The sequence below is a fragment of the Solanum lycopersicum genome, chromosome 7, assembly GCF_036512215.1.
Source record: "Solanum lycopersicum chromosome 7, SLM_r2.1".
Taxonomy (NCBI): domain Eukaryota; kingdom Viridiplantae; phylum Streptophyta; class Magnoliopsida; order Solanales; family Solanaceae; genus Solanum; species Solanum lycopersicum.
The window spans coordinates 57,602,298-57,628,150 of record NC_090806.1 but is presented as its reverse complement, the minus strand read 5'-3'; the positions used below and the strand labels follow the sequence as shown (position 1 = coordinate 57,628,150).

At 32.4% G+C, this 25,853-nt stretch overlaps 2 protein-coding genes across 2 annotated transcripts; both read left to right on the top strand.

The window, feature by feature from the left end:
• The first annotated feature begins 4,418 nt into the window (after positions 1-4,418).
• Positions 4,419-5,360, top strand: LOC101244503 (plant invertase/pectin methylesterase inhibitor superfamily protein). The gene has a single exon (NM_001346882.1). The coding sequence runs from the start codon at positions 4,537-4,539 to the stop codon at positions 5,101-5,103; it is 567 nt and encodes a 188-aa protein (NP_001333811.1). The 5' UTR covers positions 4,419-4,536; the 3' UTR covers positions 5,104-5,360.
• Positions 5,361-10,533: 5,173 nt separating this feature from the next.
• Positions 10,534-24,656, top strand: LOC101244787 (uncharacterized). The gene is made up of 18 exons (XM_004243639.5): positions 10,534-11,295; positions 12,102-12,633; positions 12,840-13,097; positions 13,442-13,533; positions 17,278-17,487; positions 17,587-17,991; positions 19,084-19,298; positions 19,396-19,489; positions 19,568-19,624; positions 20,026-20,160; positions 20,262-20,333; positions 21,321-21,434; positions 21,526-21,687; positions 21,775-21,903; positions 22,077-22,178; positions 22,269-22,348; positions 23,484-23,633; positions 23,774-24,656. The coding sequence occupies exons 1-18, from the start codon at positions 10,795-10,797 to the stop codon at positions 24,339-24,341; spliced, it is 3,876 nt and encodes a 1,291-aa protein (XP_004243687.2). The 5' UTR covers positions 10,534-10,794; the 3' UTR covers positions 24,342-24,656.
• The last annotated feature ends 1,197 nt before the right edge of the window (positions 24,657-25,853 follow it).

The window sequence follows — 25,853 nt, the reverse complement described above, 5'->3', positions numbered from 1 at the left end:
ATTTCACTAGAAATTCAAAAATATATTTCTTTAATGTTATTTCAAAATTTACCATTAAACACTTATGTAATTCTCCATGTTAAGATTATAAATACTAATCAATAAATTAAATTACCGACGAATTTAGTTCAATGATTAATTTCTTTTAAAGTACTATTTAACTTATTTCACATGTCGGATTCATAATTTCACTTGCAAGGTTTGATACGATGAGAACTTATAAGTTTCTCAAAAGGCATATAAATCAATCTCTATAACGAGACATGGATTTCATCAACTAACTTATTATTTCACCAATATATATTATTATTAATATCATCCAAACTACCAAACATATTTACTCATATCAGAATCTCACATTTTAATAAAATCAAAACGATAATTAATATATACATATCAAAATAATTATATCGGGATTAAGAATATAAGTAGATTAATAATTTAAATCTGCGTTTGTCCTCTTCTTATAGAGTTTTCTTCTGCCTTGAATCCTTATTAAATAAGGTAAGGAAATTGTAATTGTATTTAAACAATGATTACTGATTTTACCTTATATTGTACAATCCTTTTTATATACAACTTCCTTCCTTAATAAAATATATTAAGGTTTCCTTATTTGTATCAACTTGTATCTTTAGCAATTAAGGTTTCCTTATTTGAATCAACTTGTATCTTTAGCATTAATTTTGGCTATGTCAATCTGCTACTTCAATTTGTTACGTGACAATTAATCCAACATGTGGCTGCGTCAATTTGCTGCTTGCTACGACTCATTATTCGCATTTCTTGTCTATCATCAAAACACCAATTTTATATCCTTGTAGAATTAGCGCACGACTTCACATAGAGAGAAAAGTGAGAATTATTCATCAAGTAAAAGTCCTCAAGATCGATAGGTTTGCTAAGTTCAAGAAGTTCTTGAGTTAGAAAGTCTTGAACGTGTAAAACTATTTTCTTGTTTCATTCTTGAGAGTTAGTTACGATTCTTTGTACAAGAAGTGGGTTTGCCTTCTTGTAGAGTTGAGTTTTGGTGAGGTTTGTAACAAAAGGTGGGTTTGGCCTTTTGGAGTGTAGAAGTAGTCGATTATAGTTAATCGAGAATTGTTGTAGTGGTGAGGTTTTTTATTATTGAGTTGTAATCATAAAATCATCTAGTTGAATTAATAAAACGGGATTTTTCCTTCCTTGATTGAGGAAGGTTTTTAATTTAATAAGTGTTCGTGTTCTAACTTAAAACCAACTTACAAGAACCTGGTTTTTATTCTAGGGGATAGTTTTCTTCATAATCTACTAAAACTATAATTATTCTATAATAAATATTATATTTAAACATATGGTTTAATAGTATATATAGATCCCAAACAACAACACAAGTTTTAATAATGTCAGGCCACTATTTGAGGGGAAATTAGTAAGTTCCGCAAAACAAATATGCATCAGATATTATTCCGTGATTGAGGCATGAAATTTTGTTATGGGGGCTGCAGGTTAAAATTGGAATTGCTTTGCGATATCGCTATCTCTAATGTCAATTAACTTTGACTTATCCTAATAATTATATCTTTTCAACGGATTACGCAAAGAAATAATGCTCTAATAGTCTCAGAGGATTCCATGGTAGATGAAGTCGTTGTTATTTGGATCTGGTAATGCACAACACCAATAAGTGTTGCTTAGCTATTCATGAACATTTATGTGCTCTGCATGCATATTATAATTAACATCACTCATTAGTTGTTGTTGTGTATCAGTTGGACAGTAATTCTCAAATGAGAATCAATTAGAGTCATGTCAAATAATCATTTGGTGAACATGAAGAGCAAATTTAGCATTTTAAAATGACTTGTTAACATTTTTGGCCTGGAAAAGAAATCGGTGGCATTAGGCAGGTGCACTACTTTTTCATGTAAATGAACATTTATGGGAGAGAAAGAGGGGACCCAGTAAAGAATAACATAAAGAAAAGTATAATCAGAAATTTTTTTTTACTAGTCTAAGATTATTAACTAAGATAAGAAGATGAAACTAGTAAGGAGAACTAGCTTGTTTAAGAGAGTCCAAAGTCAAAATGGTAATTTTTTCCTAAAAAAGACATAAGCAGTATATCAAAAAAATTTAAATAAAAAAGACAAAATCGCTCTCGAGAGAGCGATGTCTTTCGAACAAGGCAATTTTATCAAAAAAAGAATAGAAATCATTGCATGAGCAGCATTTTTTTTCAATTTCTTTTTTCAAAAAAATAAAACAAAATCGATGTCGATTTTCCTCAATTTATTTTCTTTTTAATTGTGCCTGTATAGTTGACAATTTGCAATTCTCATGGATCAACTAGGTGAAAAAATACAATGAGATTCATTACAAAGGAGGGGAAAATAATGTCAAATTTATTTGAAGTTTTTTTTTTATAAATTATTTTCTCTGTCTCATTTTACGTGGCAATATTTAATCGGGCATAAAGTTTAAGAAATAAATAAAGACTTTGAAATGTTTATTAAATTACCCTTCAAAAATAGACTCATTTTTCTCTCTCCTCATAAATATATTTGAGTACTATTTTTAAAATTAAGTGGATCAATAAGGATAAAAAAAAAATTTACATTTAAATACTTACTATATAAGGAAATGTGACATTCTTTTCGAAACTGACCAAAAAAGAAATAGTGCCACATAAAATGAGACGAATGGAGTAATAAGCAACAATTAAAAAAAATGAGGGAAATAGCTGATAGTGATTATAGTCTTTCAAAAATAAAATTAAAAGTTTGAAGAGATTTCAATTTTTTTTAAAAAAAAAAAATTGAGGTAAAACTGCATTGGCAGCTCGTATTTTTTTTAAAAAAAATGTTTTTTTGGCAAAATAGTTGTCCCAGACAACAATTTTGATCAGCGCGTTAACAGTTGTTAATTTTGTTCGAAAGACACCGCTCTCTCAAAAGCGATTTTGCCCTTTTAATTTAACTTTTTTTTAATATGCCGTTTATGTTTGTTTGAGGAGAAAAGGTACTGTTTTGGCTCCGAATTCTTGTTTAAGAATCTTTTATTAGCTTGTTCTTAGGTTTATTACAAATATCTAATGTCACCCTTATTTATACTCGTATAGATATGTTTCTAGAAACTATTCTAGTTACATCTACGAGAAATATCTAGATATCCTTATGTTCTAATTATATAACAAAAATCTAGATATTTCTATACTTTACTATAGATATCTAATTGTCTATAACATCTAAGATACTTATTTGATATTTACTCTACAAAATTCTAGAAAATTCTACTAAGTATCTAAAATATATTTTGTGCCTTTAAAAATCATCTTTATTTTTCACAACCATACCTTTTGAGAAATGAGATTGTGAAACCCACATTTTATGCAATGAACTTGTAACGCACGAAGAAGGAAATGAACCCCGTGTTGTAGACCCTCTTCCCATGCGATGGGCCTCAGCGCTGTAAACCCCCTATTTGACGGACCAGGGTTGTCCGAGTTCAACCAGTGTTCTTATTATGAGGCCAATTCAACTCATGAGTTTTAACCTTATGCCTACAAATTCAACTGTATCATTTTAAGGGTAAACACATACCCTTCATCAATGTAGATATGTCATGGATATTACCAAGGATCTAAGATGTATGAACAAATGATGTGAATAAATATTTATAAAATCATGGTAAGTATAAAATATAAATAGCTTATGAAATATACTAGAAACTTATCATTACAAATTAATTAAACAGCACTATGTGTATGTGTGTTTATGTAAAATAGAAAGTAAAGATTTTTGCAACTTGTCGTTCATGTGATCAATCGACACCTGGCAGCCATGTCAAATATTGCACCTTGTGTGTTGTGGGGTTAAATGGTCAAAATCTAACTAAATATTGTTCGTCTTAAAATATAAAATAATACTAAATAAACTGAACACTTGGACCCTACATGATAAATAATTGCTTCCATTGTCCCCATTTTCCTCCAATTGGCTGGTACATCTAAGAGATAATAACAAATAATAGACAAGTGCCAACCTGCCACTGCTGTATATAAACAAAAGAGAGAACAGTAATTTAGTGCTTTCTGGTATTTTTATTTTTTTAAAAATTTACTATTTTAAATTCATATATTTATTTAAAGGTAACACACTTTATCTTAAATTTTATTAAAATCTGATTTAGGAAAAAACAGTTTCGTCACACTTTGAGGGGCGGTGCATTCACTTCTTGCCCATTATCTGTGAAGGTCCCAACTATGTGATACCTCAAACGTAAATGTTTTTCCATAATTGTCTAATTATAAGAGTGAAATCTCACATGATAATAAATATCTTGGTTTAAATACGTGTAGGACTAAAATGAGGATGGGAAACAAGCCAAGCTAATATTTGAAGGCGTATAAATAAATGCATTCTCATCAATTCACCAACCCCTGCAATTAAATAAATCACAGCTAATCCTTGCCCCCCTCTCTCTTTTTTTTGTCTCCCACATAAATCATAATACAATACAATACTTTGCTTCCTACCAACACATACATTCACAAAAATGATGAAAACTCTACTTGTTTCTCTGTTTCTAATTTCATCAGTGACTACATCATCATCTTCTTCTGCTAGTGACATTGTCCGCTCTTCCTGCGTGCACGCCAGCTATCCCACAATTTGCGTCAGAACACTCTCTTCATACTCGGACACACCCATTAACACCCCGCAGGATTTAGCTCAAGCCGCGGTGAAAATTACCCTTTCTCGAGCAGGTAAAGCGTCTGGGTTCCTGTCTCGGGTGAAAGTGGAAAGCAAAAGAGAGAAAGGGGCATTGAGTGATTGTATCGAACAGATGGGTGACTCGATGGAGGAGCTGAGGAAGAGTTTGTCAGAGCTTAAACATGTACGCAGGGGAAATGCATTTAAGTGGCAAATGAGCAATTTGGAGACGTGGGTAAGTGCTGCTTTGACAAATGAAGATACATGTCTTGATGGATTCAAGGAAATTGATGGCAAAATCAGGTCTGATGTGAAACGAAAGATTACGAATGTTGCTAGAGTTACTAGTAATGCACTTTACCTTATCAATCGACTGGATGATTCTGCAAACAAAATTACTCATCCTTGATCATTAATTCGGTTAATTAACATTACCGGGAGAAATAATAGCGAGAGCTTAATGCATTTGGTTGTTCTTTCTTCTTTTTCTGCGGTAACTATGCATTTTATTGGTTAGAAACCAGTATTATTAATGGTGCAATATTTATAAGGTAAGAATTATCTAAATTCCAATTTGGCCGATTTTACGAGACAAACTTATCTCAGTTTTTGTCAGCGTTTATGATCCATAGCTCCAATAATGTTGCTTTTCGACACTTTTAGCTTGGATTCATTTGCTGCAAAATATAAAATATAATAATTTTAGAAATAAAATGCAAAAATTATTTTATTTTGGCTTGGTAGGATACTATTAAAATAAGGGTGAAATAATTTATTTTAAAATAATTAATTTCGAAATACCTTTTTTTGACCGGTTGTAAGATGGGATGGGCAGGTGAGATTTAATTGATGACAAAAATTATGGACCATTTTATGGATGTAGAATAGATATGGTGTCGGTGTAAATAATTTAAATGTTTATACCAGAAAATTAGACGAAGCCTTAAAATGCCAGATTAGTTCATACCGAACCACATGTGAAAAAAATTCTTACATTCGTCAAATAATACAGGAGTACCTACTACTTTTTTCTTAATTTACGTGCATTTTTTAGATAGCATTTGATTCAAGTTCTCAAATATACGTGGTATAATTAATGTGCGAGTGAAATTTTATTATTTGTTTGGTCTTAAATTTTATTAAATATATTTGGACTGTTCCAAAAAATATGATTTATATTTATAAATTTTAAAAATAATTAAAAGTATTCATAAAATTATATTATCATTTTATAATGAATGTTTAAAAATAATCTTATATTGATGACAATCAACAATAACAATACATTAATCACATACTTAAAATTGTCGTTGATTCAATTATAATTATAATTCACTAAACACAAATTGTTCCTTTCTCTCAATTTATCACTCGAATTACAACTTAAATTTTTTCAAAAAGGGTAGCAACAAATATTAGTTAAAATTAATAAATAACGAGTATTTTTTTATAAAATATAAAATTTGGGGTAATTTTTGAATTTTTTAAATTTTCAAATATTAGAACTTCCCCAAATGCTGGTTTTTTCTTGTATTTGAAAATTTGGGATGCTTGACAAATATATTTGTTAAGTTATATGACCAAACACCACTTCTCAAATTTTTTTCAAATATTCTTGGGAATAAAAAAAGTTGACTAGAACTTGAAGTTCAGTTCAGTTCAACTAAATTAAAAAATAAATTTTACTATTAAATTGCATCTTTCTTGTGTTAAAATGATAAAAATAAAATTTTATAATATTGATCAAAATTACCAAAGTTCAAATATCAAAAAATAAAAAGTGTTACATTAATTTGAACAAATAGAGTATTACTCTGGCTAGTCCAAGATAACTGATGTTTTAGATTTTGGCACACCAATAAAAGGAATTCACTTAGTCGTAAATATTAAATTGAGTGTTGATATATAGGTTGAAAATATGTACCAAATAAGATTTGCGCGAGTAATGATAAAGTGGCTATTAGTATATTTATGATTGTATAATGTGTGAAATAAATGTTGAAGTTGTTGGCCGCTAATAAATATATTTTCAATTAGCATAATTGTGATTAGTCTTGGTCCCTCAAAAATCAATTTTTTTAATCAAACATTAAAGTAGTAATAATAAATTTGGTTGATAAATAAATTTTTTAAAGAATAATAGATTTAGTTAATATAAATGGTAAAAATAAAAATAGATTTAAAGTAACAGTAAATTTTATGTTGGTGAAAATAATAAATTTTAAAAAGTAATGATATTATTATAAATTTTATTTGCATATGAAATAAATGATTAGTATAAACAAATATTGGGTTGTTTTACTAAAATATAAATTCGTGGATCAATTTTATATTTCAAATATCTCAAATCATGATTTTTGAAGAATATGAATTTCATGTATGAAATTATGAGACGAAATCAACGTAAAATCATGTGTACAAACATCGATTTCATTTCACGATTTTCATATTCGTAATATGGTATCGATCCCCAAACCCCTCCTTAATGTCCCGGCATGTGAACTTTGGGTTGGCGTTTACCACAAAAAATAAAGACTCAAGACTGTACAAAATATATAGGGAAAATGCACAAGTACCCCTAAATCTATACCCAAAATTTTAGAGACACACTTATACTATACTAAGATCCTATTACCCCCTGAACTTATAAGTAATTTTCTACCCCTTTTTGACCTACGTGGCACTAGCTTGAAAAAAAAAGTTAAACAGCGTTGAACCCACAAGATAGGGCCACGTAGGCCGAAAATGGGTAGAAAATTATTAATAAATAAATTCACGAGGATAATAGGACCTTAGTATTACGGGTGTGCATCGATCGGTTCGGTTCGATTTATCGATTTTCGATTATTAAATAAGCTAACCCGATAACAAACCAATAAGATACTATTTATCATTTTTTGGTTTATCGATTTTTGATAGTTATCGGTTTGGTTTTCGATTTACCCAATAAGAAAATATCTGCAAAATATTATATGACTTCTTACTTAGCTAAGTATAGTACGAATGTTATAATTACATGTCACCGCCAAAACATAGTACGGACCTTTACAAACTTGCAAAAACTACAACCTACAATTACAAACTAAAACTAAAATCAACTAGTTCAACAAGACTAAAACTAAAACTAAAACTAAAATCAAAAGCTACAATTGCGAAACCTTACATTAGTTTTTAGTAAACAATAAAAAATAGTAAAGCGGCCTAGTGTGCATTAGATAGAGTATTAATAATTTGATATAGTTATAGTGTCTAGTTATATACTAAATTATTAGGGAGGGTAAAATAGTAAATTATTACTATCTTATTGGATTATCGATTTACTCAATAACCCAACAGTAAAACCCGATACCGAAACAATAACCCAATAACTTTTTTTTTTATAAATCTATTAAAAATTCAATAACCCAATTACCCAATAACAACAACCCAATCATATTTTTTCTGTTCGATTTTTGCACACTCCTAATTAGTATGGTATAAATCTGTCTCTGAAATTTCGAACATAGATTTAGGGGATACTTGTGGATTATCCCAAATATATATCATATTGTTAGTGTTTCATTAGGTGACTTTTAATTTTATTCTATTAAGTTATCATCTTGTTCTTCATCATAATCTTTTTTGTTTTCGTTAAAAGGTCAATTAACTTTAGAAAATTATCTAATAATTAATAAAGTCATAAGAATTTCATTTTCAAAAATTAATCAACTACAATTATCATTAGAATAAATTTGATATGGTTAATCAATTTATTTTTAAGCCATGTAATAAAAAATCCACAAATAAGCAACATTATAAAATCTATTTTATTTATATTCAATTCCCCATAAATGTAGTTGAATGATTTTTAAAGATAAAAGTCTTTAAATTGAATCACATTATTACACTTATATATAATGTATTTTTTTTAAAACTTATGCTTTGTTGTGTATGTATACCAACACAATTTAAATTGTGATATTAATGGCAAAATATTATCCCTTAATTGTTTGTGCAGTGGTGAATTTTCATATTCATCCTTTTAAGGGAAAGGATTCAATCGAGTAATAAATTATCAGTGCTGAGTTTTCATATTCATCTTTTAAGGGAAAAGATTCAATCGAGTAATAAATTATTAAAGCCAAGGATTCAATTCAGTAATAAATTATTTGATAATTTTCAATGTTATACAAGATAAAAGCCACTTAGCTACTTATACGTTTAATGATTCAGATATATTTGTCATGAATAATCATAAAATTCAGTAAAGAAAACCCCACCTAGCCTTTTAATTTATCCCAAAAACCAGATTATTATTCTCTCTCTACTGTTTTTTTTCTCTTTGATAGACTTTTCATGTTTTACTTCTTATCCCAATAACAATTTAATCCCTATGCTTCAAAATTGAGATGCTAGTTTACTTTTTCAGTTATTCTCTTGTTCATGTAACTATCTATCAGACTTGAGATTTGGAAGTATAGATCGTTTTTTAACTTCATTTTACTTCCTTTAAAGTATTTTTTAGGTTGAATTTATTTTTTTTTATTTAATTTAGAATATCTTATTTTGTATTTTGAGAGAGAATTCATTTAATCGATTCGATTTTTATATAAAATTTCAATTACCTTTTAACCTTTAAGTAAATAGTGGCATTGATAATAATTGATATCTCAGTTGAAATTGATCTGAGCCACAAAGAATGGAAAAAAAAATATCAAAATTAAATTGAAGGTTTTGCTCGAACAGACAAATAGAAGGGATAACTAAATAGTATAACATAAATTAATTTTGGCCATTAAATATATAAGCAGCGAGGTGGCTTTAACGCAGTGGGCCATTGAGAATTACCGGAGGCTTTTTATCTTTTGAGTACACTTTTTATCTTTACAAAATTTCGTTATTCTTCTAAATTTTTTTATTATTAATATAACATATAACAATTTGTAAATATATATATATATATATACTTATTAACTAATGCGACCTACATGGTAAAACAAGTAAACTTAACTAGTTAGAGTAAGAGCTCGTTTGACCATATATTTGACAAATAATATTTAAAAAAGTTTGATAAATAGCGTTTATCTATACAGTTTGTTATTATTTGAAAAATATTTTTGATAAATATCTCAAATTTTCAAATACTAGTTTTTTTTTAGTATTCGGGTCAAATCTTATTATTTGGGATTTTTTGAAAATTAAAATTTTGCCCCATATTTTTATCTTTTACAAAAAAAAGCTATAGTAGTTATTTGAATTGTATTATACAATTTTTTACCTTAACATCAAAATAGTGATAAATATTTAGTGAATTTTAAATGATAATATTGTTATTGATGAAAATGATGAACAATAAGATCAGAATGACAAAGTCACGTGCTTTGTCTACTTCACATGTATATAGTGATGCTTGTTGCATTGACTTTAAATTATTACATTGATTTAGAGTCATAGATATTATTTGTTATTGTTGCAATGAAAATTAATTGACTTGTAATACGAACTTATAATTAGTTTTAGTAATTTTTAAAACTTATGAGTATAAATCATATTTTTATAAAAAATTGAAAGATTCTTAAAAATACTTATTCATCTTCTTGTCACTTTTCAATAAATAAAATTATTATTTACTATGTTTTAAATATTTAAAATTAATAAAAATATCATTTTTTTTTATTTGAATCATATAACAACTCTACTATTTACCAATTTAAAATGAATTAAAATATCAATTCTTTTTGTTATTTGAATCATATAACAACTCTACTATTTACCAATTAAAAATTAAAATTAGATAAAACATTTTTTGGATAAAAAAGGTAAAACTTTACTTATATATATGTAAAAACATATAACGCACGGGAGGCTAATGTCAGTTATCAACTTATCATTCATATTTTTCTTTTCCTTCAAAATATAAACTATTAAGAAAATTTTATTTAAAACTAATTAACTAGTAATGTACGTATACAATTCATATATTTTTATATACCCTATAACATCAATAATTTTGAGGGTTTAGTGCTTTGTTTGGCTTGAATATTTTTGAGGGTTTAGTGTTTTAGGTTTCGCCGCCGCCGTTCAAGCTCCTTGCCGCCGCCGTTCAAGCTCCCTCACAGTGATGGAGGGGATTGAAATGGAACAGCCTTTCCCGGATAACTCTTCAGATGACTTCTGCAATATAGTATTATCCCAATTTTGCGATTCCAACAATGAGCACCACGTCCACATCTGCACCGCCATTGGTACAATGTCACAGGAGCTTAGAGAACAGAGTTTTCCTCTCACGCCAATTGCTTACTTCGGTGCTACTTGTTCCTCACTCCAAACCTTATATACTGCTGCCCCTGAAGGACCGCCATCCCATCTTGTTGATGCTCTTTCCACGATTTTGTCTCTCGTTATTCCTAGAATAAACCAAGCTATGTTGAGGAAGAAATATGAATATTTATCTGATGTTATGATTCAACTACTTGGATTGAAGTCTATTGGTGTTGAAGGGATTGTTTCGTGCTTAAAGTGTGTTGTGCATTTGCTAATTGTGGGAGCCAAGGGGAACTGGTCTGATGTTGCTCAAATTTATGGTGTGTTTATTGGGTATATAACAGATGATCGGCAAAAGGTCACTACTTTTCTTCTTTATTTAATAGCTTTGATAAGAAATTTGATGCATTCCCCTCTAGTATCATGCCTTTCTTTTGGTTAACCTATCAAGCGCATCTTTAACATTATGGAAATTTCATTACATGAAAAGACTCGGTCTTTATCTTAGGTAGAGCAGCAGACCATAGTAAAAGTAATTATTTTAAAGCGCAAAATGGATTTCTCAGCTAAGTAACAGACTGCTGGCACAAGCTTAGTAGCTTCTTATGTAATGATACAGCAATAGGATGCATGTTTACAGAATCTAGTCATTTACAATTTTGATCGATTTTCATTTTCGTAAGTCATGATTTTAACACATTTATATTGATTATTATGTCATAGAAGACGTGTATGAACAGGATGATCTTCTTGTAGATCAATAATCAATGCAATGTGTATTTCCAAAGTTATACGCGTACAGCCATGCCTAGCAACTCTAATCCTTTTATTTGGATTCCATAGAGAAACTAAGATTTTAGATTTGAGATTATTTTGTCAACAAGTGTATGGTGTAATAACATAAAAAGGAATGAGAGAATTCAACGATAAAAACAAATGAAGGATTTCCCCCTCATAGATTTACATAGAAGCCAATCCCCTGCAAAGGCAGAGATTAGAGAATATGGAAGCTATGATGTAAAAATGGGTATCTGCTGGCTTATAGTATTATGGATAATATTCTTGCTATTTTTTGCCTTTACGTAATGCTTCAACTCAAAAGTCAGGAAGATCAAGTGCATTGTCAGTGATTTTTCTTCTGTTTTGGGCTGGTCAATTGAATAGGTGAGGAAGATGTCACATAATTGTCTACGTGATCTCCTGCAAAACTTTCAGTCATCATCTGTGCTTGCTCCTCTATTGGCACCTGCTAGTGAAGCAATCACAAATCTCTTTGAAAGGTCCCTTCTTCTTGCAGGAGGAACAACTGTAAATGCCTCTGAAAGACCCAAAGGAGCACAAGAAGTCTTACACGTGCTGGATGCTCTGAAACTTTGTCTTCCTTTTATGTCTTCAAAGTACTTGAATAGCACTTTGAAGTACTTCAAATCTTTGCTGGAATTGCATCAACCTCTTGTTGATAGGCGCATTACAGATGGGTTGAATGCTCTTTGTATCCATCCAACAGCAGAAGTATCTCCAGAAGTGCTTATGGACCTCTTGGCTTCATTTGCAACTTCAGTTTCTGCAAATGAGTCATCTGCTGATACTTTGACATTCACAGCTCGCTTGCTTGGCATTGGGATGAGAAAAGTATATTCAATTAACAGGCAATTATGTGTGGTTAAGCTCCCTGTGGTGTTCAACTCTCTTAGTGGTGGGTGTTTTTTCCCCCTATTTTCTTACCTTGTGTAGATTGCACACTTCTGAATATAATGATATTAAGAATTCAATTGTCTCATGCAAAATAAAGAAGGGGATAAAGTCTTTCACTTCACCTACCAGCTTAGTTCTTTTCCTGTCCAATTCTGGTTTTGGTAATTTTTTGTTTCATTATTACTTATTTACTTTATGGCCTTTCAGATGTACTAGGTTCTGAACATGAGGAAGCTATAAGGGCTGCGCTGGAGGCACTCAAGATTTTAATACATGAATGCATTGATGAAAACTTGATCAAACAGGGTGTGGATAACATAATTAGTTCGAATACTGATGCGAAAAAATCTGGACCAACTATCATTGAGAAAATCTGTGCCACAATTGAGAGCTTGCTTACCTATCACTATGCAGCAGTTTGGGACATGTCATTTCAAGTGGTGGTTGCCATGTTTGATAAGCTAGGTGATTATCTGTTAAAAAATCTATTAGCCATCTTAAGCTCTAAAACTCAATATTTAGTTTCAAGTTGTTGAATGGTCTATAAATTATTTTGTATATATAGTTTTCTACACTAACTCTAATTAGGTTTCATGGATTTGGACTTCCTAAAATGATATCCACTTTGATAAAACTGAGTACTTGTTGTTGCTTCTTTCCTTAGTATTCTACTACTGATCATGCCTATTGTAAGTGACTTATCATTGGACGGAATTGGTGATGTAATGAGCTAGATTTAATTGCGTTCTTCCTATACATCAACCAAGGAATGACTAGCAAAGTGCTACTTTTCATTGACTTCTTTTTAGGTTGCTATTCTTCTCACCTTCTGAAGGGAACACTACAGAGTTTGGCTGATATGGAAAAGTTGCCAGATGAAGACTTCCCTTTCCGTAGACAGGTGAGCCTTGCTTTTGGGGTTGTTTATTCATGGAAATGGCTTTTGTCGTGTTAACCTTGATGTCATTGGGGGAGTCCTTTTTTCTTTTTCTTTCTCCCTCACCTATTTATTCTTATATTGCTGCTATTTACAATTCAACCTTTTCGGCGACAGTTTGTCGTTTTTCCTATTTGGTATCTGACAGACAATGAGAATATTTTTTTAAACATTGATAAAATTGTATTCTTCCGTATTAAGGATATGCTGGCCACCTTAAATAATTTACAGCCCTAACCAAAATTACAAGCTCCCTATTAATTTTATTATTTGATCTACATCTTCTATATAGAGCTATTTGCACCAAAAAAGTAGTGATACCAAACAATTCCATTTTACTTTGTGAATGGAGTTAGATCTATCTTCAAAACTAGCTTCCACCATTTCTTTTTAGTCTTGCTACCCCCTTCTGATCCAGCAACTAAAAAGGTCAGAAGTTTGTCCTCGCATAGTCCACTTGAAACCTCTGATGTGGGGAACAACTTGCAGATCTGTGTTGTGAATTTGCAATGTAGGAAAAAGTGTTTGTTTGTTTCCCATATTAACTTGCATAGAGAACTCCTAGGGACTAGTTGCATTCCTCTCTTCTGTAGGACTTCTTGAGTTGAGCAGGCTCTTTTGATGACTAACCAAGTGAAGCATTTCACTTTAGTGAAGTTTATTGATTAAGTTGGTCTTTGCAATTAAAATAGTAGCGTACTGTTACTGCTCAGTCCTTGCGTTGAATGGAGATCTCAAAAATTGATAAACAATGTTTTATGATCATGATACTTAAAATGATGCAAATGAACACAAAAGTTTTGTATGTAGAATAGGATCAGAAAGGAATTTTTTAAAAATGAACTACAAGAATATGATGAGAGAGCATTGCAGGTTTTCTGATAGATCGTAGCTAAGGAAAGGAAATGAATAAAAATTTTAAGTATATGGATTTCTATCTGGATCAACTTGATTCAGTAAATGAGTTAAAAATAGAACTTGATGAGTAATTTCTAGTAGATGTTGGTAAAGTTTGTGCAGAAATTCCAGAAAGTATAAAATGTAGAGACAAAGGATGGAGTAGCATTTTAGTCTTCTTCCGAGACATCTTCGACTGATGTTTTATACATAATATTTGATTTGGCAAATGGCATACCCTCTTGATAAAAAAACAGGACTGATCCTTTTTGCACCAACAAGAGAATTGACTAGGAAAAATACAGAATAGAGACACTTGAGAATTAAAAAGAGTAGTTGAGACCTAGCAAAGAAAGGATCAACAAACTCCTTTTGTTGATGATTGCTGTGTCATGAAATAACAGTATTTATTTTTAAGTGTGATATACAGTTAAAAAACCACAATTTATTTATAAGTGTTGAGATACACTACAAAAATCATAAATTTGTACAAATATAATCAATGATTGTGTTGAACATTTGTTATAACGGCTCTTGATTTTTGGATGGTTCGTTTAGTGGGTGTGCCTTATCTTTTGCCTTTTGTCAACACCATCAATTTCCAAATGGGACCAACTCGATTCCTTGAATTGTCCTTATCATTATTTCCAAAAATGTGATTCAATGCAACAAATTTGTATAATATGTTTGACAACATTAGTGTCATGGTAAGGATGATTTCACTAACATGTTGATTGGATTAAAGAAGCAACTTAGGGGTATCGGGGTAGCCCAAATGAGTAAAAAAGGATTAGTGGTGAAATGGAGGGGTCTAAGGAAAAGTGGTATCCAAGAAGGTTAGATGGTTGAGAAGGATGTGAAGCTAGCGGTTACAACTACTAAATGACAGTTTTTGAGTTCATGTATGAGGAGCTTGAATGCAAAGGCAGGTATATAAAGTTGTATAAGCTTGCCAAGGTGATAGAGGAGGGCATGTAACCTAGGCCAAGTGAAGTGCATCAAGGATGATAATGACAAAGTGTTGGTGAAGAAGAGCCACATATTATAAAATAAAAAACCTACCCGATTATTTTGTATGGCTACAGATTTATATAAAAGTTTTTTTGTTTTAGTAAGAGAAACCTAATAATCATTTCACTTAGTAAATGGTTTTTTAAAAACCATGGACACCTCTACATTAGGGAAACTATAGATTGTACGATGGAGTTAAAATAATGGAGGTGACTCAATATCCTTCTCAATCATGATGGGATTGCATCAGGGATCACCCTTAGTTCATTCCTATGTGCCTTGGTGATGGATGAATTGACACGACATATTCAAGGGAAAGCATCGTGGATTATTTATTCTCATATACAATATTGATTGATGAGACGCACAGTGGAGTTAACGACACGTTGGAAGTTTGGAGAGAAACCTTAGAGTCTAAAGTTTCAGCTGAAGTAGGACTATGTGTAGTACCTGGAATGCAAGTTTAGTGAAAATTGATGCACAAGTTATACCCAAGAAAGGAAGTTTCAAGTATCTTCGAACCATAATCCAAGGAAACAAGGAGATTACTGATGATGTCTCACATCATATTAGAGTAGGGTGTATGAGATAGAGGCTTGCATTTGTGGTATTGTTCCATAAGAATGTGTCACCAAGCTTTAAAAGTAAGTTCTACCGGGTAGTGGTTAGACCAACTGTGTTGATGTGGCTAAGTGTTTGGACATTCAAGAAGATACAGTTCAGAAGATGAATGTAGGAGAGATGAAGATGGTCATATCAATGTGTGGGCAAACTAAAAGAGATTAGATTAGAAACAAAGTTATATTGGGTATGGTAGGAGTGGCCCTCGTTGCGGACAAGATGAAGAAGGTGAGGCTGAGATGATTCAAACATATGAAAAGAGGTGTCTGGATGTGTATCTATGGAGGTGTTAGCGTGGTATTTAGGTGAGGTAGAGATAGACCGAAGAAGAATTTGGGGAGGTGATTAGACAAAGACATGACACAACAACATGACAGGAAGGCTGATGATTACGGTAGAAGGTTAGTAGGTAGAAAAGTGTTGTCACACTATATATGGGAAAGGCAGCGGGCCAACCTCCTCTCGTCTCATTCTTATTAGTTGTAATATTTACTAATCGTATAATGTATCTTATTCTTCAATGTGTATTACTATTTGTTGCTTCATTTTTTTTTTCTTGCGATCCTACTTCAGTATACTTCGGAAACTTCTCGTTTGAGCCGAGGGTCTATCAGAAACAACCTCTCTACCCACGCAAAGGTATGGGTAAAGTTTGTGTACATTCTGCCCTCTCCAAAACCCCACTTGTGGGATTACACTGGATATGTTGTTGCTAACAATTTCCTTGATGATCAGTTTATGGCTTAAAGTAATGCTGGTTTTTGAAACAGTAATGGTTCTCGTATTCTCCAAGGTTTACCTTGTGCATCTTATTAGTCATGTAATGGAATGTGTGGAATTTTGCACAAGTATGATCTTGCTTTATGTGGATCTTCTTTCTCGCCTAAAATTAGATTCAGTCGGAAAAAAGAACCATGAAAATATGCCTGTGGCCTGCTTCGCTAGTTACTCAAATAACCTCCCGCTTTCAAAAATATTGGCAGAGAGTGACCATGGTCCCTAACCATTATCCGTGGAAATATAGGTTGTGTCTTAGCAGGGGATCTTTTCCCTTGTGGAGTTTTTTTTTCCTGTAGTTCCTTAATGTTCTTAGGGATCTGATTTGTGAGTATAGGTTTAGCTATAACATTTTCTTATCTAATAGAATATGCTGATAATTTACGGCTTTGTTGATAACAGCTGCACGAATGTGTTGGATCAGCTGTTGGTGCAATGGGACCTGAATCTTTTCTTACTCTTCTTCCTCTTAAACTGGATGTACAAGATCTGTCAGAGTCCAACATCTGGCTTTTCCCAATTCTAAAGCAAAATATTGTTGGTGCGCATTTAAGTTTCTTTACCAACTCAATTTTGCCAATGGTTGGAGCTATGAAGCAGAGGTCTGCAATGGTATGTTTGATGCTAAATCACACTCCCCCTCACCCCCTACACACACACACACTTTTTCTTTTATTTACATGGTGAGCTCATTCTTATGTTTTCTGCCAGCTTGAGCGCGAGGGAAAGATATATTCAGCAAGAACTATTGATGGAATTGTGTACTCATTGTGGTCACTGTTACCCTCATTTTGCAATTACCCTGTCGACACTGCTGAAAGCTTCAAGGATCTGGAGAAGGTATTCCGCAAAGCTCTACATGAAGAGCCTGATGTTTGTGGGATAATATGCTCCAGTTTGCAGATCCTCGTTCAGCAGAATGATAGCATTTTAAAAGGGACAGTTGATCTGTCTGATACTGAAACAAACGTTCCCAGAGAACGAGCCATTGCACGGTACAACCAGCAAGTTGCAGACAATAACTTGAACACATTGAGCCTTTCAGCTCAGAAACTGCTACCTGTTCTCTATGATGTCTTCTTGAAATCCTCTAAAGATACTGGTGGATTTTTGCAGGTTTGTTTAGAAGAGATACTATTACCCCCTTTTTAATAGTGATGGATGATATTATTTTATTGATGTTTTAATTGATATATAAATTCTCGGATCACAGTCACAACTGCTTTAAAGAAACACTACAATGAGAAGGGAAAAAAGAAGAGAAACAAAATGCATATTATTTCAGTGTCATCTGAGAAACAAAAGAAGCTTGTTGGAACTTCGTCTTTCAATAATAGTTTGTGGGTCTGCAGCTATCGACCACTCTGACATTTGCTTATTGCTTTTCCATATGATACTTGATGTGAAAGGAAACACACTTTTTTTTTCTTTTCTACTCCAATGATGTTATCAAGTGATGGCTCCAAAAGTCTACATCTCTTAACTGTTCTATGTATATCCTATAAAAAGGATGAAGTTGAGCCAAGGGAACTGTGATGAAGCTGCATCAACCTACTACACTGTGTTTTAAGTAAACCCAGACTCGGCCCATGAATATATTAAAATTTTAATAAATTTAACATTACCTTGATATATTATTAACATAACATTATTTTACAACTAAAATAATTATTAATATTATGTTATCCATATCTTTTTTTTCTTTTGCAAAAAGTATTTAAATCGGTGTCCAAGTTTAGACTGCGAATTCGATCCTTTCACTCCAAATCAAAACATTATTGTTATGGAGGTAGTAGGTGTTATTGATTTAAGAAGGGTCTCTGTAAGGTTCTGCCTAACCTTTGTCCTTGTTCGTGTAAATTTTTTTAATTTGCAGTTTTAATTATCTGTCACATTGCATAAGTTTCGACGAAGATCCTTAATAGTATTGCCGCATGGTTGATTGGAGGAATACTATCTTATAGTATTTTATTTTATTTTCAGCTGTTGACAAGGTCTGTTATTGGAATCCAAATGATTGTGTGCTAAACATTTTTCTTTTTCTGTCTGTGGTTTGTTTGATGATGCCTGAATAGAAATCATTATTGGTGAATCGGCAATTCTATTTTTTCTAAATAATTAATATCTGAAAATTTGAATTGCTTTTTAGAAAAAAACTATTGAAAATATTCTTTGCTCAGTTTTTTTGATAATGTGTATTTAATACAGAGAACAATTGGTGTATTGGCCTCTATTGCTGACAAAGTTAGAGAAAAGAGTCTCGACCAAACCAAAGGAAAAAGAAGGGTGGTAAGAGTGCTATTTACGAAAATCATGCAGAGGCTTTTGGAGGTGACCCAAGAAGCTGGGGAGGCAGGGAAGGACAAAAAATCGCATTCAATGCAGATTGATGACTCATCCAGTAAAAGTTCTTTGTCAGAGAGGTAGGATGACTAAATCACATTTGTTTCATTCCTTCTGCCGTTAAGCCCTTTTTCCTTTGTGTTAATGCCATTCATATCTCTTGCTTCTACCATTTAGGGCACAGTTATTTGATCTGGCAGTTTCATTCTTGCCTGGTTTAAACGCTCAAGAAATTGGTGTGCTGTTTGGTGCTTTAAAGCCTGCTTTAAAGGTTGGTAGCAGTTGTGGCTTTGCTTCTGCACTTTTAGCTTCTTCATGTAGAAAGTTTATTAACTAATATGAGGCACAGGATGAGGAAGGCTTGATCCAGAAGAAGGCATATAAAGTTCTCTCCATGATCCTTCAGGTAAGTTTTTTCCCAAAGTATCATGAAGTTATTATTGAAGTTTCTTCTCAGAATTCTTCTCAACATATCTAAGACTGGACGGTTATATCAAAACTTAGAAATGATTTCAAGATAACTTTTTAGTTGAGTAAGCTTTGTAAAATATCATTATCATGGTTCAGAATATTTGGAGGAAAGGCGATTTAGGCCTTTCATGTTAATGCAGTCATTTGATGGTACCCAATTGAATTAAATTCCAAGATTGAATACTTGAATTTGGCATGACAGTTATTTATGCCCTTGTCCTTGTTCTGAAGCAAGTAATCTGAACTATAATGTTAAAGCACCTCTTTTATGATTCTTAATTATATTTTTGACACATTTATTTTGTGGCTAATAAGTTTTGCAACTTCTGTGTACAGGACTGTGATGAATTTATTTCCACGAAGACCGAAGAGTTGCTTAATTTGATGATTGAAGCACTACCTGCATGTCATTTTCCAGCCAAGCGTCACAGACTTGACTGCCTATACTTTTTGATTGTCCATGTTACGAAGGTGAGGATTCTCCTCAAGTGGATGATACTAAGATGCCTCTGATTTATGCAAATTCTTACTGAATTTCGCGTAGTCTTTTAACGGTTTATTGCATTCTACAGGATGAATCAGAACAGAGGAGGCGTGACAGTATTACTTCTTTTATGACTGAAATTTTGCTTGCACTCAAAGAGGTATACTTATTAATTGTGATAGAGTTTCACTGTAGAGTTTACCCAATTTTCTTTTCCATATTAATTTATATAGCTGTTAATCTGCCAATTTGTCCTCCATGATTTTCTCCCATAGTTGTGAAGTGGTACCAACCAGTTTGGTGACTGGCTAAATGGAACGTATGGAAACTCTAAGCTTGTTTTGCAATAAACAGTGCCGTGAAATAATTTTCATGAATCATTTTGTGGGGGACCTTGACTATAGAAAGTGCATAGTTCAATATATTGACATTCTATTTCTCAACCAAGAGTGCTGCTATTAATTAAATGAAAAGATAATTCCAGTGAATTTTTATTTGCATAATGGCATATTATGGGAGGACTCTACAGGAAATTGTATGCTCTCTTTTATTTAATATTCTAAACTTCATACTCTATCAAAATCAGTTTTGAGCCCTTTGCAAATTTTTATGGCAATAAGTTGCTAGCTATAATCAATGTTATCATCATGAATTTTACTTTCCTTTCTTTAGGTTTTATTCATGTTGTCAAACTTTTAAGAGTACCTAGCCTATACCTACGCGTGCTCTTTGTGAGTTAGTATTTACATGTGAAACGACATTCTAAAATACACTGGCTAAGCATTAGTTTTTTGTAGGATGCTGATGGAATATGATTGTACAAGCTACACTTGTAATCTCATTTTTGTGCTCTTATCATTTACCTCCATCAATTTACAGTTGCTCTTTCATTTGTCATTCATAGCCTTGAATGGTCTTCAATTTCTCTTTAATATCGGGTATCTTGCAAAAGCGTCAAGTTAATTCCCAAAATAGTTACTTTCTTCTTTCATGCATGATCATATTTGTCAGAGTTTTTTCAGAAGTTCATAGCGCAATAATTTCTCACCATTAACTAGTCTTGGCTGCATAACTGGAAGGACAGCTATATTGTTTACATCATAATTATTTGATTTATGTGCTGAGTTATTTGATGGTTCCATATAAGGCTAACAAGAAAACAAGGAACCGAGCGTACGAGATTCTTGTCAAGATTGGCCATGCTTGTGCAGATGAAGACAAAGGTGGCAGAAAGGAGCACCTGCATCAGTTTTTTAATATGGTATGACAATTATAATCTGATGAATTTATGTAATGGAGTAGGATCTTTCAGTTTGACATAAGCTTCATTGTCGTTGATGTTCCGCTGGCAGATTGCTGGGGGTCTTGCCGGGGAAACACCTCATATGATCAGTGCAGCGGTTAAAGGCCTTGCTCGACTGGCTTATGAATTTTCAGACCTTGTTTCTGCTGCTTACAGTGTCCTACCATCAACATTTCTTCTCCTTAAAAGAGAGAACAAAGAAATAATTAAGGTGTGTTTTTGTCTGCATTAAGACACTCTTCGAATTATGTTCACCCGCCATCTTATGGATGTCAGCTGAAACTTGTCTTGAATGCAGGCTAATTTAGGGCTGTTGAAGGTACTGGTCACAAAATCGACGGCCGATGGATTGCAAGCACATTTAAGGAACATGGTAGAGGCCCTTCTTGGTTGGCAAAATAGTACCAAGAACCATTTCAAAGCCAAGGTTTTTGCTTTTCTCCTAAATTCTAAACTTGTGGTTTGAGTTGGTTTTGGTTCCTGTATGCAATTACTCAATTTTCAGTGGTCTTCTCTAATTTTGTTTGTGGAATTTCTTTCCTGTTATGAAAAGATTAGATGTTGATTGAAAGGTGGCTGGGTGCATGTTATGTTTGACAGGTTAAACTGCTTATTGAAATGCTTATCAAGAAGTGTGGATTGGATGCTGTAAAAGAGGTGATGCCTGAAGAGCACATGAAACTCCTTACTAACATAAGAAAGGTTAGTTATGATCTGGACTAGAACCTGTGAAAATGCTAGTGTGATATTAAATGTTCAGATGAATTATTTATTCTTCTGATGAAAATGTAGATCAAAGAGCGAAGAGAGAGGAGCCTCGCCTCGAATTCTGAGGAAAGCAGATCCCGTATGACAAAAGCAACGACATCAAGGTTGGTTTCCTTTCCTCCATACCTACATACTGAAGTTAAGAAGAATATGCACAAGAATATTGGTAGGGATGGTAATGGGTCGGGGCATATGTGTGGCGGGGTTGATTTAAGGCTATGTGGGATAGGTTGAATTTTTCTTTTTAAAACTATGCGGGGCGGGGTGGGTTGCAGATATTTGTGATTTTATGCGGGTTCATAGTTAATTTTAACTTTTTAAATGTAGAGTGATAGAACATTATTTATTAAGACGATTTCTTTAAAGCTACTAAATTATTCAAGATAGTTTATGAATATGGTTCAATAAAAAATAATACAATTTGTTACATTATCTGTTAAATTAACACAACTTTTTAAGTCATTATTACGTTATGAACTTCTAAAAACATTCGGAGCAAAATGATCATGCATGAAAGAAGAAAGTAACTATTTTAGGAATTAACTTGACGCTTTTGCCAAGTTACCCAATCTTAAAGATAAATCAAAGACCATTCAAGGCTATGAATAACAAATGAAAGAGCAACTGTAAATTGATGGAGGTAAATGATAAGAGAACAAAACTGAATTACAAGTGTAGTTTGTGCAGAATCATATTCCATCAGAATCCTACGAAGACTAATGCTTAGTGCCCAAATATTTTTTTACGTCATTATCTATTAAATTAATACAGCTTAATTAAAAAATGAAATTTATTTTTATAAATTTCTAGAAAAAATATTAAAATAATTATGCGGGGCGGGTTGAAAATGAAAAGGGTTGTTATGCAGAGCGGAGCGAGGTGGATTAAAAATTTTGCGGGTTAAACTCAACCCACCCCATTGTCATCCCTAAATGTTGGATGAACACAAGAATATTGGATGCCTAATGCATGGTGAAGCGACTAAAACATATTGGAGTATTTTATGTACCTTTGCTGGGTTGGAACAATTTTTTATCATGAAACAAATATTTGCCTATTTTTGACCGTCTCTGTGTTAATGATGAATCTTCAGATCATTCCCAGTTAAGATGGACAATGACTCTTTGGTCTTCAGTCTTTTGTAGTTTGTATCACATGGATAATAAGTCATTTCAATGCCTTGGTATCTTGTCAACTAGTTATAGTACCTGTGGTATTAACTTTTCCATCCTGTTACAGGCTAAGCAGATGGAATCATACAAAAATATTTTCTGAGTTTGATGATGGAGAATCTGAGAACAGTGATGCAGAATATATGGACACGAAAACTACTGCTGGTCGTAGGAGCAAGGCTACATTAGTATCAGACTCCAAAGCATCTTTATTACGGTGAGTTTGAATGTTTTAAGATGTTATGTCCTACAGTACGTAGGAAGTCAAACGTAATTTAGTTTAAAGGAAATGAATGATGCTTTGTAGCTTTAAACTATTTCACATGTAAGATGAATGGGTGTATGTCATATTTCCAGGTCCAAGAAAACACGGAAAGCAGCCAAGAGTTTGCAGGAAGATCTGTTTGATCAATTAGATGATGAGCCACTTGACTTACTTGACCAGAAGAAGACCAGGTCAGCTCTTAGAGCATCTGGCAATCTCAAGAGGAAGTCTGAATCAGAAGATGAAGCAGAAATAGATTCTGAAGGCCGTTTGATTATTCACGATGGAGATAAGAAGCAAAAAAGAGTTAAGCCAGCTTCTGATGATTTAGATGTAAGAAGCAAAGCAGGGAGTCGCTTTTCAGAGAGCTCAAGGAAGACTCAGAAACGGAGGAGAACATCTGAATCAGGATGGGCTTACACTGGAACAGAGTATGCGAGCAAGAAGGCAGGTGGTGATGTCAAGAAGAAAGACAGACTTGAGCCGTATGCCTACTGGCCCCTTGACCGCAAGATGATGAGCCGGAGGCCTGAACATCGGGCAGCAGCACGAAAAGGAATGTCAAGCATTGTGAAGCTAACAAAGAAGCTTGAAGGCAAGAGTGCATCATCTGTGCTGTCCGTGAAGAGATCTAAGACTAAAAAGAAAAATAGATCATAAATAGAGGATGAAGTCGAAGTCTGATTTGATGATACTACGTCATGAGGGAGAGCTCTGTCCAGAGGCTTGGTAGTTTTTGTGCCATAGTTTGTAGTTGGGGATTCTGGATATCCAGTACACCCATGTTTTCTTTCGTGTCCTTTTTCATTTAATTCATCCATATATATCACCTTCAACAGGTGATTTGTTTTTTTTGATAGGGTTGTATGTAGGAAATAGAGTGTACGTATGCAAATGCATTCAATACAAGCTACTTGAATTGGTGAGTTATTGGTAATATATAACATTATTGCAATATGCAATGACTTAAAAGTATATCCGAGTCTTCTGTATTATACCAGTAAATTTTTTGATTGTATTTGATATTTTGCAGTTTCAATCAAGAGGGTTTCTTTTTACACCTTGTTTGGATGGTTGTTATCCATTGTATTGTATTATTAGTTTAAACGGAAAAGGGTTTAAAATACCTTCGTAATATTGAAAATGATACAAAACTATCCTTCATCTATCTATTGGCTCCAAAATATCTTTTTTATCTACCTATTGGCTCAAAAATAGACATCCACCTCTGGGTTCAAAATTAACCACTTATTTTGACGGTTTTAAATTTAAACCATTTGAATATTTTTTTAAAATGCTTGGTGCTCAACTATTGGATATAATTTAATTTATTAATATCATTTATAAATCAACTCAATACTCACCCATTACTAATTAAACCCTTCCCAATTAATAAACCAATTCTAATATCAAAATCACCCTAAACCCTATTGAAACACGACGAAATTACAGATTCTTGAAAATGACATTCAAAATTAGTCGAGTTCGAATTGAAACTCAATTAAATTTAGGTTGAGACTTCTTATTTAGAAGGACACTTTTAATAGGATTCTCTTTCAAGCTTAAATTAGAATTTTATAACTAAAAGTAAAGAAGTAGTACATTCCGAATCAATTAATGCGCTTTTTTAAATATTACTTTATATATATTTATTATTTGTTTTAAATATTTAAGCTTTAATATATTCTTTTTTAAAAAGTTATCTATTAAGCAACATCACATAATTTAGACGAATGAATAATTAAGATGAACATAGTCAAACTTTTAAGTTTATAAGTTTTTTTAGTTAGACAGTGAATTATAATATATTTTGATTGAAGACTTGAATGTATGATAATCTACTTCTATAGACATTTTCGTCTCAAATTTTTATAAACAATCATTGGCAGTAGCTTTTCCGTAGTTGCATTAGTAATGGGGCTTATCGGAAATTTTGACCAAAATGAGCTATTTTAAAAAACAATTTACCTAATTAATACGTTTTTAATTTTTTTTTTACAAAAATAGTATAAACGTACTTTATGGTAAGGTTTTAGGCTTTATTTGATTTTAAAAAAAATAACACCGTTAACTTAATAAACGTTATTGGCGGTAACGTTTTTATATTAAAACGTGACAACACCATATCCTCACTAAACGACGTCACTTTGTTATTAACTTAAATGTTATGTG

Excerpts from the sequence above, each read along its gene's own strand:
- LOC101244503 (NM_001346882.1), top strand. The coding sequence starts at position 4,537 with ATGATGAAAACTCTACTTGTTTCTCTGTTTCTAATTTCATCAGTGACT.
- LOC101244787 (XM_004243639.5), top strand. The coding sequence starts at position 10,795 with ATGGAGGGGATTGAAATGGAACAGCCTTTCCCGGATAACTCTTCAGAT. Across the intron at positions 13,098-13,441 it reads TGCCATGTTTGATAAGCTAG|GTTGCTATTCTTCTCACCTT; the intron begins GTGATTATCTGT and ends ACTTCTTTTTAG. Across the intron at positions 17,488-17,586 it reads TGAAGCAGAGGTCTGCAATG|CTTGAGCGCGAGGGAAAGAT; the intron begins GTATGTTTGATG and ends GTTTTCTGCCAG.